This window comes from Dendrobates tinctorius, unplaced genomic scaffold, assembly GCF_039654945.1.
Source record: "Dendrobates tinctorius isolate UK_male_01 unplaced genomic scaffold, ASM3965494v1 ptg000070l, whole genome shotgun sequence".
Classification (NCBI taxonomy): domain Eukaryota; kingdom Metazoa; phylum Chordata; class Amphibia; order Anura; family Dendrobatidae; genus Dendrobates; species Dendrobates tinctorius.
In genome coordinates this window covers 91,276,886-91,289,465 of record NW_027361738.1, presented here as the reverse complement: position 1 = coordinate 91,289,465, position 12,580 = coordinate 91,276,886, and the positions used below count along the sequence as shown (strand labels likewise).

General features: G+C 41.2%; 1 protein-coding gene across 1 annotated transcript in view; it reads left to right on the top strand.

Annotated features, from left to right (window-relative positions):
• The window catches only part of THSD7A (thrombospondin type 1 domain containing 7A), a 730,410-nt gene that overhangs the window by 340,082 nt on the left and 377,748 nt on the right, over positions 1 to 12,580 (top strand). Inside the window, exon 4 of the mRNA XM_073582113.1 lies at positions 7,231 to 7,687. Coding sequence (XP_073438214.1) covers positions 7,549 to 7,687 — 139 coding nt within the window. The 5' untranslated portion in view covers positions 7,231 to 7,548. The remainder of the gene's footprint in view (positions 1 to 7,230; positions 7,688 to 12,580) is intronic.

The following is a 12,580-nucleotide window of genomic DNA, read 5'->3' as shown; positions in this document are numbered from 1 at the left end:
ATGACAGTTTGAGCCAGCAGCTGTGACCGGAGTTAAAAAGTTTACCACTGGTCACAGAGGTGGCAGTTGTTTTGAGTACTACTCCCATCATCCTACACCTGGTGTTGCTGATAACAGCAAAAGCAACTGCCGGCTGATGGGAGTATTCATCAGCCAGATCCTGCACTATAAATCAATAGATAAATAAAAAATTGATGTCAGTTCTACTTTTGATAACCAGCATGGCAAAACTGACAGCTGCAGGCTGCAACTCTCAGCTGTCAGCTTTATCAAGGTTGGCTATCAAGAATAGAGAGGTATATACTTTTTTTTTAATCATTTAAATAACTAATTTAAAAAAAGTCATGGAGTCCCCCCACATTTTTGACAACCAGCCAAGCTAAAGCAGACAACTGGGGGCTAGCATTCTCAGGCTGGTAAGGGGCCATGGAAATTGCCCCATCCTAAAAATATTAATCCGCTGGCATTTTGACTGGCTCTTCCCACTTGCCCTGTGGTGGCAAGTGTGGTAATAGTTGTGAGGTTGATGTCACCTTTGTATTGTCAGTTGACATCAAGCCCACAGGTTAGTAGAGGTGAAGTATACCTATACTGAAAAGAATTACCAGTAGTATACTAAAAAGTATAAAAACTCCAAATATCTATTATAAAATATAATCCAAACAAAAAGACATTCAAAGTAATAAAAAATGATTTATTTTATTCAATTTATCACAAAAAAATTCCAAGACATATAATAAAATAAAAACAGACAAGATGTTGCAAAAAACGTTTTAATTCTTGTTATCATTGAAATGTTTCTAAGAAGAAATAATAAAACGCAATATGTATGCAGGGGCAAGGAAAAAAACAAAAATGGATAGTAAAGTGACAATCTAGGAGGTGAAAATATATCTCTATATAAACATTGTATATATCAATCGATATGTGTAATCAAAATAGTGACCATAGAGGGAGAAAATATACACATGATGAAATCACCCATATATAAGAGATATACTACTATTATAATAGAAATTGTGCAATATACTGCAAGTACTTAAGTGAATATGCACTATAGTGAATAATCACAAGAGACATATAGTTCAAAATAAAGTGCAAGTGCAAGAGATACCATTCATCTCTTCAAATAATCAACCATAGATCAAAAATTAAAGTGCATGGTGAAAGTGATGTACACAGTGTATACTGACCAAAAGGTGCCTTCCTGCACACACCACTCCATCGCGCGTTTCGCTACCGCGCAGCCTCACTGACGTCAGCGGTAGTCAGTGAGGCTGCGTGGAGTCCCTGGCTGACGTGAGTTGAGCTCAGGAGCGTGAGAAAAAGTTCAGAAACTTTCCCACGTTACTCAGTTAATCTCCGGTCAGCCGGAGCGCCTGCGCAGAGATGAATTCATTCATTCTGCAGTGGTTTACAGCGGGGTCGGTAGCATTAGCACCGGTCCCTGTGGTACACTAGTTAACCCCTTGTGATGGATTGCAGTGGGGAACTGACTGAACGGCTGAGAGGTATGTATATTGTTGGTTTTTTATTTTAGTTTTTTTTACAGAACAAGGGCTTTCTTGGATTGCAGAATAATAAATTTGGTCAAAAACTTTGTATTTATTTAATTAAAAGAATTTTTAATTAATTTGTGTGTTTTTTTTAACCTTTTACTAATCTATGGTTAATAATGGATAAGTGTCTTATTGACACCTCTCCATTATTAACCCGGCTTAATGTCACCTTTGAATAGCAAGGTGACATTAACCCATTATTATTAACCCATGAGCCACCATTAAAGGCCATGGGAATAGAGAGGCTAAGTGCCAGAAAAGGTGCATCTTATATTTGCGCCTTTTCTGAGGTGGCTGGGGGCAGATTTTTTTAGCAAGAGGGGGCCAAAAACAATGGTCCCTCTCTAGGCTATTAATATCTGCCCTCACTCACTGGCTTTCCTTCTCTGGCGGAGAAAATTGCGCGGGAGCCCACGCAATTTTTTTCTGCGATTATAGCCTTAATTTTAACCCCTAGAGTTCCAAATTTTTCCTAACACAAACTACTAAATTGAGTAAACACTGAAATATATAAATCGTTTTGATACGACATGGTTTACTATATGTAAACCATGTGTCATATCATGTCGGGTTCGGGAATGATTTTACTGAAGCCGGCAATTGATTTAGCGGCTATTATGCTATGTAGAACTCTATGAAATATATATATATGTGTGTCTCAATGACATGTGTGTGTGTGTGTATATATATATATATATATATATATTTATATATGTATTCTATGTATATATATCTATTCTTTCTTTTGTGTTTTAACCTGTCAGGAGCATGCTCAGTTAAAAAAACGGATCCGTCACCGGCATCCGTCATTTGATGGATGACGACGGATCCTGCGCCCATAGGCTTTCACTCTAGCAAACGACGGACAGCGACGGATCCGATTTTTCGACGGACACAAAAACATTGTTTTGTGCGTCGTGTCCGGCCGCTGGACAAAAATTTTTTGACGGATCCGGCGAACGACGGACAAAACGTGAGGCCATCCTTTGCAATCCGTCGCTAATATACAGTGGGGAAAAAAAGTATTTAGTCAGTCAGCATTAGTGCAAGTTCCACCACTTAAAAAGATGAGAGGCGTCTGTAATTTACATCATAGGTAGACCTCAACTATGGGAGACAAACTGAGAAAAAAAAATCCAGAAAATCACATTGTCTGTTTTTTTTTCATTTTATTTGCATATTATGGTGGAAAATAAGTATTTGGTCAGAAACAAGCAATCAAGATTTCTGGCTCTCACAGACCTGTAACTTCTTCTTTAAGAGTCTCCTCTTTCCTCCACTCATTACCTGTAGTAATGGCACCTGTTTAAACTTGTTATCAGTATAAAAAGACACCTGTGCACACCCTCAAACAGTCTGACTCCAAACTCCACTATGGTGAAGACCAAAGAGCTGTCAAAGGACACCAGAAACAAAATTGTAGCCCTGCACCAGGCTGGGAAGACTGAATCTGCAATAGCCAACCAGCTTGGAGTGAAGAAATCAACTGTGGGAGCAATAATTAGAAAATGGAAGACATACAAGACCACTGATAATCTCCCACTCGATCTGGTGCTCCACGCAAAATCCCACCCCGTGGGGTCAGAATGATCACAAGAACGGTGAGCAAAAATCCCAGAACCACGCGGGGGGACCTAGTGAATGAACTGCAGAGAGCTGGGACCAATGTAACAAGGCCTACCATAAGTAACACACTACGCCACCATGGACTCAGATCCTGCAGTGCCAGACGTGTCCCACTGCTTAAGCCTGTACATGTCCGGGCCCGTCTGAAGTTTGCTAGAGAGCATTTGGATGATCCAGAGGAGTTTTGGGAGAATGTCCTATGGTCTGATGAAACCAAACTGGAACTGTTTGGTAGAAACACAACTTGTCGTGTTTGGAGGAAAAAGAATACTGAGTTGCATCCATCAGACACCATACCTACTGTAAAGCATGGTGGTGGAAACATCATGCTTTGGGGCTGTTTCTCTGCAAAGGGGCCAGGACAACTGATCCGGGTACATGAAAGAATGAATGGGGCCATGTATCGTGAGATTTTGAGTGCAAACCTCCTTCCATCAGCAAGGGCATTGAAGATGAAACGTGGCTGGGTCTTTCAACATGACAATGATCCAAAGCACACCGCCAGGGCAACGAAGGAGTGGCTTCGTAAGAAGCATTTCAAGGTCCTGGAGTGGCCTAGCCAGTCTCCAGATCTCAACCCTATAGAAAACCTTTGGAGGGAGTTGAAAGTCCATGTTGCCAAGCGAAAAGCCAAAAACATCACTGCTCTAGAGGAGATCTGCATGGAGGAATGGGCCAACATACCAACAACAGTGTGTGGCAACCTTATGAAGACTTACAGAAAACGTTTGACCTCTGTCATTGCCAACAAAGGATATATCACAAAGTATTGAGATGAAATTTTGTTTCTGACCAAATACTTATTTTCCACCATAATATGCAAATAAAATGAAAAAAAAACAGACAATGTGATTTTCTGGATTTTTTTTTCTCAGTTTGTCTCCCATAGTTGAGGTCTACCTATGATGTAAATTACAGACGCCTCTCATCTTTTTAAGTGGTGGAACTTGCCCTATTGCTGACTGACTAAATACTTTTTTTCCCCACTGTAAGTCTACAAGTCTATGAGAAAAAAACTGATCCAGCGGCATCAGTCGCCGGATCCATTTTTTTCAAAAAACGACGGATTGTGACTGATGGCAAAAATCTGATGTGTGAAAGGGGCCTAAGGAGTATGTCACCAGCAATACCACCCACACTGTGTACTCTGCTATATGCACATGCAGGTTGATATACATCGGACTCGCATCACGTGAACTACGTGTTCGCACATGTGAGCATGTTAGAGATATACTGGCCGCCCGTGATGGTGAGGATGTCAGTACTCTCACAACCATTCTGAGGCACTTTCCAGCTCACCATAATTGCAATCCAAAAAACTTGCGAATCTGGGGAATGGATAGGATTCAGGCTGGCATAAGCGGTGGTGACACCAAACGTATTCTTCTCGTACAAAGAGAGTGCCCCTGGATCTCTGTTCTGAACACAGTGGTCACGGCAGGGTTAAACGAACACTTAAGCTTTGCGTCCTTTCTATAAACCTATGTCCCTGGATTTAATTTTAACTTCTAATTTGTGAGTTTTTCTTTCCTTTATTCTTTCTTAGTTGTTATCTATGTGATGATCAGTAGACTGTGTCTGCATGGGAAGTAACAAGCATTGAATTGCCCTCCCCTTTTATTATCCTCTCTGGCTATTGGAACACTGGATGACACATTTATTTATTAATAATTAGACATGCATGTCTACGCCAAGCTTTCTATATATGTATATTAGGTGAATGTATCCGCTATGTACTTAGCATTTTTTGTGTTTTTTTCTCCATCCCACGTGGTTTTTGTACCACTTGTATTGGGTTTATGCAACCTGTATGACTATGCAATATGTTAGGGTTACTGACGAATATATTGCACTATACTGTACATTATGTGAATTCATTGTGGCACCAGCACTTTATGATGTTTGTTTTTATTTATTTTTCTTGTATCTATGTACAATGTTCTACATACTTCCGTATATTAAGTGACGGGGTACTGCACTAAACCACATTGGACACAGTATGTGTATCTGTATTTTTATGTTTAATTATTTAGCAATCCCTTTCACTCGCTATTGTACTGTATGGAGCAATGGTCGTCACCAGATTTCTGCATGATGATTATCATTCCTATTATACAGTGCGTTTTATACATTGTTGGTATTTCCGTCTTTGGCTATGTCATGCACTATTTTGCACACTCGTACTTTGCACACGTGGGACGGTTCTTTTCTAACATGAGGGTGTATATCAGGGGTGTGCCTGGTCTGTTATCTTCTTCCCGAGTCCCATGTGCTCATGTCTTCATGTGATCCGGAGCATCGCGGATGGCTCACAGACATGACGTGTGTGGGTCACTGACGTCATTCTGACCCGCAGCGTCATGTCGGCCGCCGGAAGTGATGCAAGTACCGGCGTGGATGCGTGTACACATGCACCAGTTACCGGTACTCGATACAGCTGTGAGTGAGATATTAAATGCTTGATTGAGACACACAAAGTAGCATGGCCCCCTGAGGAAGCTGATGCGAAACGCGCATTTCAGCTAACAGTGTGTCATCCCTCATTTCACAATATGGGTAAGAACCTGCGGGGACATGGTGACATTTCTATATATCAGCCGTGATTTGATTTTGGGCACAGGCCAATTACATAATACTTATATTTTCCCACTACTTTCTATTGATCCTGTAGGTTTACATAAGCACTATTCACTTTATTATTATATGATGTGATTGTACCTGCTGCTTTCTACCTGATCCTATCTCTATATTGTCTCTATTATTGAGCTATATATATTATTGTGGTAATATGTACTAATATTCTATTTGTAATCATGTAATAATAAACTAATACTTTTTATACAAGTTTGGACGTATTGCTCTGTTTTTCTCTGTATTGCTCTTTTTGGGAGTGTCCTTTTTTCCTTCACTGTGCCTTCCCATGGTGGTATAGGCATCCTGTGAAGCCATTTTTTATTATGGTATCTGTTTTGGTCTTTATTCTTCTTCTTATTCATTGCTAATGTGAGTAAAGCTGATAGCCAAGTGCACAGACAGTACATTCCAAGGATATGGCGCCCACCACTGGGACGTAGAAATATGCTGAATATCTGCATCCCCCAATTTGCAGCCTCTGTCAGTGGAGAGGTGGTTGCTCATCGTTGTCTCTTAATTGACTTCTAAAACAGTTTCCATAGAAGCTGTTGTGTGTATACATGAGATCTTTCCCATACTCAGCACCCACATAGACAGGAGGGCTTTCTGCTCTCCTTTTTCTATGTATCATAAAATATCTTTAGAAGTAGAAGCAGCAGGGAGGATATCATACAACAGCATTGAGCAGTGTAACTGCGAATCCAGCTCTACAGTGAGAAGAAAAGACTAGAAAGCTGTAGCACAGGACTATATGTGTGTGTGCCTGCCTCTTTCTCTCTGCTCCTGCCTTCTCCTCTCCTTTCCCTAGACTACATATGAAAGCTGTAATCTGATCCCTCTTGAACATGACAGCATTTTTTGGGTGAATAATAAGTTCAGGAGGCATGAGAAGGTGAAGTGGCTCATAAGAGAAGAAATAATTATATTTTTCTGATAAGATATATTACAAAGTTTCTTATATTTGCTTGTATTGTTGATTAATGCAAAGTTTGTTGAAATGTCAGTGACCATATAATAATAATAATACTACTAATAATAAATAAAACATTATATACAATTTTCTATTATTATTGTATTATTATAATGTTATTATTTTCATTATTGTAACTATTATTTTTAGTAATAATATGTTTTTTATTCTCGCGTTGGTGTGTTCTCATTATTCTGATATTTATTGGGTGCATCATTATATTGGCTGTGATCCCATTCTTATCCCCTTTATCACATTCCTTCCCCATCTCCACCCTATGACATGTTAATCCCCATCTCCGGCGCGTTCTCCAGTCCCAGCCTTGTGTCAGTGGCATCTGGGGGCTCCTGCAGTCACATGGTGGTCCTCCTCGCCTGCTTGTCTTCTGCTTTTCCTTCCTCCCTCTCTGAATTTTCTTTCTCTTTTTTTCCATTTCTCCAGCTGGTATAATTTATTCCTGCGACCTCCCAGACCAGATAGCCCGTGCAGTCAGCTGGAGCCCCCTGCGGACAGATGTCTCCCTTTTAGCTGATGGAAAACTGCCACCAGCCAGTGAATAGGAGGAGGATGTAGCAGAGCCCGAGCAGCCCGAGCCTCGGCACAAGCTCAATGCTCCTCTATTGTTCCTTCATGGTAAAGGCTTCTTCCTGCTCATCTGGCCGCCACAATAGCCGGAGAGCTGACACCAGAGACAACAACTGAGGGCTGAAGACCGACTGCAGCGTCTCCATTGTGTCCGGCTGCGGCCACAGAAAGGCAATGGGTCTGCGGGGGAGAAGCCCCTCATCGGTCACCAGTCACTGCTGTGGGGGGATTGTGCTCATCCTGGCAGCGGCTTTATGGGGAGCGGATTCACAAGGAGAACAAGACGGCAAAAGTATCTACCAGTGGAAGACAGGTGAGAGATGGGGGCTCATTGTCCTGTATGTGGGGTCCCAGGGTGTAGAGAGGATGATGGGGCATGTGGTATTATCTAATGGGAAAGGTGCTGGGAATGGATGTTGTTAATCTATTACCTACCTATTATCTATCTATTATCAATCTATCATCTATTATCTATCTGTCTATCTCTATTATCTATCTATCTCTCTATTATCTATCTATATATCTATTATCTATATATTATGTATCTATTATCTATTATCTTTATCTATTATCTATCTATCATCTATCATCTATCGCTCTATCTATTATCTATCTATTATATATATCTATCTATTATCTGTCTATCTATTATCTATCTGTCTATCTATTATCTATCTGTCTATTATCTATCTATCTATTTATCTATGTATCCATCTATCACTCTATTATCTATCTCTCTCTCTGATTTACCTATCGCTCGGCTCTATCTCTTCTATCTATCTATCTAGCTATCTATCTATCTCTCAGTTCCATCTCTCTGTCTCTCGGATCTATCCATGTATACAGTGTGGTCAGTCTTCCCTGTATCTTTTTGGATGCTCCACGTGACATTAAAGTGCTTTGTCCTTAGTGTCACTATTGGGGTGAGTGTGACGGGGCTGCTGGTCATTTCTCTGTGTTGGATATTATACATTTATACTCTTTCCATTGCCTTCCGTTCTGGATACAAAAGCTCAGAATGAAACTGTGGAATGAAACTTTCCAGCTGGCCGGATTTCTTATTTGACCGCAGTGACAAGTTTGCATTTCGCAGTGACATACATTTCGTAAATGAGGTTTCTCCAGGACATCATTTCACAGTGTGACAGGCACAGGAGCAGGCAGACGCCCGTTACTTCAGCTGTGAATTGTGCGTGGAGAGGTCTTACCGTGGTCCTGTGCTTGTAATCCAATGACCATCAATGCAGGCTTGATTGGCTTTGTATAAGAGCGGCTCACGGTGCATGCAATGTGTGGTGATGGGTGGCGCTGCCCTGGGTCAGGCTCAAAATGACCAATTGAATGACAAGGATGCCCAGTCATTACACGGTTAACACTGCTTAATAAACCATATTATCATATATTGGCGGAAATGAAAACCTGCCTGTTTTTCTCAGTGTTAACTTGCCATGGCATGGTGCCCTGAGGGCAGATCCACTTACAGTCACACAGATATTCTGCATTTATCCAGGCACTCAATGGTAAGATTACAATGAATCCAACTCAAGGGCACAGCCGCTCTGCCCTTACTGATGCCAGGGTAAAATGTGTTGCAGGCTGATCCTTTGTATCATATGGGTTGAGGTGGAAAATGATGAGGAATCTGTGTTTTCATGCGGTTTCCATGGAAGGTTAATTAGCGCTGTTTGGATACAATGGGAGAATTTGCATAAGAGGTTTGACTCGAGATAATGGAGATTATTGGTAACAGACTGGTCCAAATTGGAACTTGCATTGGAAATGCAAGAATACCTTTTAATTTATCTAACAATAGGGGTATGAGTAATGAAAAGGTGGAATTTACTGCAACTGTTGCAAATAGAATGTTGAGAAATGTTATATGATATATTGTTTCAAAATATCAACATTCTGAAGGCAGGGCTGGTGTTGACACACATATTCTGCCCTGCTACATCTGTGGGGTGGATTCTGAAGAAGGTTAGAAAGTCAGTGCCCAGTTTAACTGTATACGTCCCGGATGGTTGCGCTTATAACGTTGCTGTACACAAAGCTGTCTTGATGAGTCGGGAATACAGAGTATATGTGACACAGACTGCTAAGCCTCTGTAAATTGGGTTAGCTTTCCATCTCGCTGATAGCACAGCTTATCACCATAATGGAAGGTACTCATTCTTTGATTTGTCTTAACGCAGTCGTCCACTCAAGAGCTTTCTCTAGTTCTAGACCCAGTGAATGTGATTAGGAAATAGATATGGGAAATATACAACTGTTTTGCTAGGGCGAAACCATATAAAATAAGGCAAGCAGTATTCATTCTTGTCATATGGTGCATGTCTATATTCTCTCTGTACCATAGAAATTACTTCTTTGTGAGATCCTGACCCATCAATCGCTCAGTGCCTGAGGGCTGAGAGCTAAAAGGACACACGTGCCCCCTCTCCATCCCATAAATTCATTGCAACCCAGTAGTGACCCTCATTTAATATATACATTTCTGCACTAACCACACCTTTTAATAGGGTAAGGAAGAAAGAAAAAAATTGACCCTTTATCCTGACAGGGTCAACAAGGGGCTACTCATTTTTTTCAGTAGTTATAGCTCTTCAATCTAAGCTCAGACTGGCCGACAGGAGAACAGGAGAATCCTCTGGTAGGCCCCTGTAAAGGAGTGCTAATATAATGAATAGTGCTGATTGATTCACAATTTGGAGAAAAAGGTATAATCTAATCATTCATTAAACAAGCTAGCCAAATTAATATTACATAGAAGTAACAGTTGATTTATGTACTGGGTTCAGGTTATTTTTCATCTAGCTGAGCACTTTGCCCCAAGAATCAATGTTACCGGCAAGCCTTTGCCAACCTAGTCCGACACTGCAGTTATATCAGGCACATGGGGAAGGAGTGGTGGGGTCAGATGCGACTGTCTGGTGTCCAAGTGCAGGATCCTTAATCGGAGACTAATTGGTGCAGTGATGCACCTTTAGAGCCAGAAGACTCTGGCTTTGGAAAAAAATACACCTTTTCTGGCTCTGATGGATAATCCAATGGATTGTTAGCTCTGCTAAAGATTTATTGTATTGATATTTGTAATAAAAAAAAAGTTCTGCTTTTATAAAAATTTCCAAATATGCCTTTTGGGGAATGGTTCCCTTTCATCAGACTGGACAAATCTTTTAATTGGGTGGCTGAGTTCAGAAATATTTCATGATGTTGGAGGCCCCTAATATTTATTAGAGTCTAGCTGCCTATCTCTGTGATCTGACCACACTTGGCCATTTTTACTGTTATCTATAGGAAAGGTGGTTACACGTGTTTGCAACTTAGGACCCCCATACACATTAGGATTGAAGGGGTTGTCCGGGACATTAACATTGATGGCCAATCTTTAGGATAGGTTATCATTGTCTGTACTGAATATCTGGCCCCTATTCTTTAAGTAGGGGTCAGTTGTGTAGCACCCAGCAGTGGACACTATGCCATTGACAGAGCTGTGCTTCTCCAAAACTGAGTAGTTTCAGCTGCCACAGACACTGGGAACAGCTGAGGGTGCTGATGTTGTACCCTCACCATGGATAAGCCATCAATGTTAACGTTCCAGGCAACCCCTTTGAGTTGGCTGAACCCACTGATATCGATGGGTATGGCCGACGGTCTCATGCGTATGGGGGAACTGGCTGACCAACAGTTGTAAGAGATCTCCATCGTACATGTCCAATTTCAGAGTGGCGATTGCATTGTTCTCCCAGAGATAAGCTGATGGCCGATATATCAGTTGAATGAGCACCGCTCCTGTGGATGGGAGAGTTGGCTAAGATGGCTGATGGCTGAAAAATTGGCCGAAGCATGGTTCAGCCGACAGCCATCTCTAGTGTTTGGCCGACTTTAGACTCAGTCCCGGCAGAGACTGGACTGAATGATGTGACCAGCCTACATGGAAATAGGCCACCTGAAAAAAGCTTGTGGCCTTGAAAATAAATAGCAAGGTATGAAGCTGACCTCTACCACCACCCTAGGTTTTCAAGAAGGCGCATGCTCGGCGTATGGACCTCATTCCCTCTTATATATAATCCCAGGTAATTGTCTCAAATGTATAGATTTGTTGGTCAGAGTAGGACAACCTACAGTTAGGTCCATATATATTTGGACAGAGACAACATTTTTCTAATTTTGGTTCTAGACATTACCACAAAGAATTTTAAACAAAACAATTCAGATGCAGTTGAAGTTCAGACTTTCAGCTTTCATTTGAGGGTATCCACATTAAAATTGGATGAAGGGTTTAGGAGTTTCAGCTGTTTTTAAAGGGACCAAACGTAATTGGACAATTGACTCCAAGGCTATTTCATGGACAGGTGTGGGCAATCCCTTCGTTATGTCATTCTCAATTAAGCAGATAAAAGGCCTGGTGTTGATTTGAGGTGTGGTGCTTGCATTTGGAAGGTTTTGCTGTGAAGGAAATATGCGGTCAAAGGAGCTCTCCATGCAGGTGAAACAAGCCATCCTTAAGCTGCAAAAAAACAGAAAAAACCCATCCGAGAAATTGCTACAATATTAGGAGTGGCAAAATCTACAGTTTGGTACATCCTGAGAAAGAAAGCAAGCACTGGTGAACTCATCAATGCAAAAAGACCTGGGCGCCCACGGAAGACAATAGTGGTTGATGATCGCAGAATAATCTCCATGGTGAAGAGAAACCCCTTCACAACAGCCAACCAAGTGACCAACACTCTCCAGGAGGTAGGCGTATCAATATCCAAATCTACCATAAAGAGAAGACTGCATGAAAGTAAATACAGAGGGTTCACTGCACAGTGCAAGACATTCATAAGCATCAAGAATAAAAAGGCTAGACTGGACTTTGCTAAAAAACATCTAAAAAAGCCAACACAGTTCTGGAAGAACATTCTTTGGACAGATGAAACCAAAATCAACCTCTACCAGAGTGGAAAGAGAAAAGTATGGCGAAGGTGTGGTACAGCTCATGATCCAAAGCATACCACATAGTAACATAACATAGTAACATAGTTTTGAAGGCTGAAGGAAGATCTTATGTCCATCTAGTTCAGCCTATTTTTAGTGCAGCTGTTCTGCATTGTTGATCCTGGGAAAGGCAAAAAACCCACGAATAGAAGCCAATTTTCTCCATAGGGAAAAAAAAATTCCTTCCCCTAAGCTGGGTCAACCATCTACCTATAATATTCTG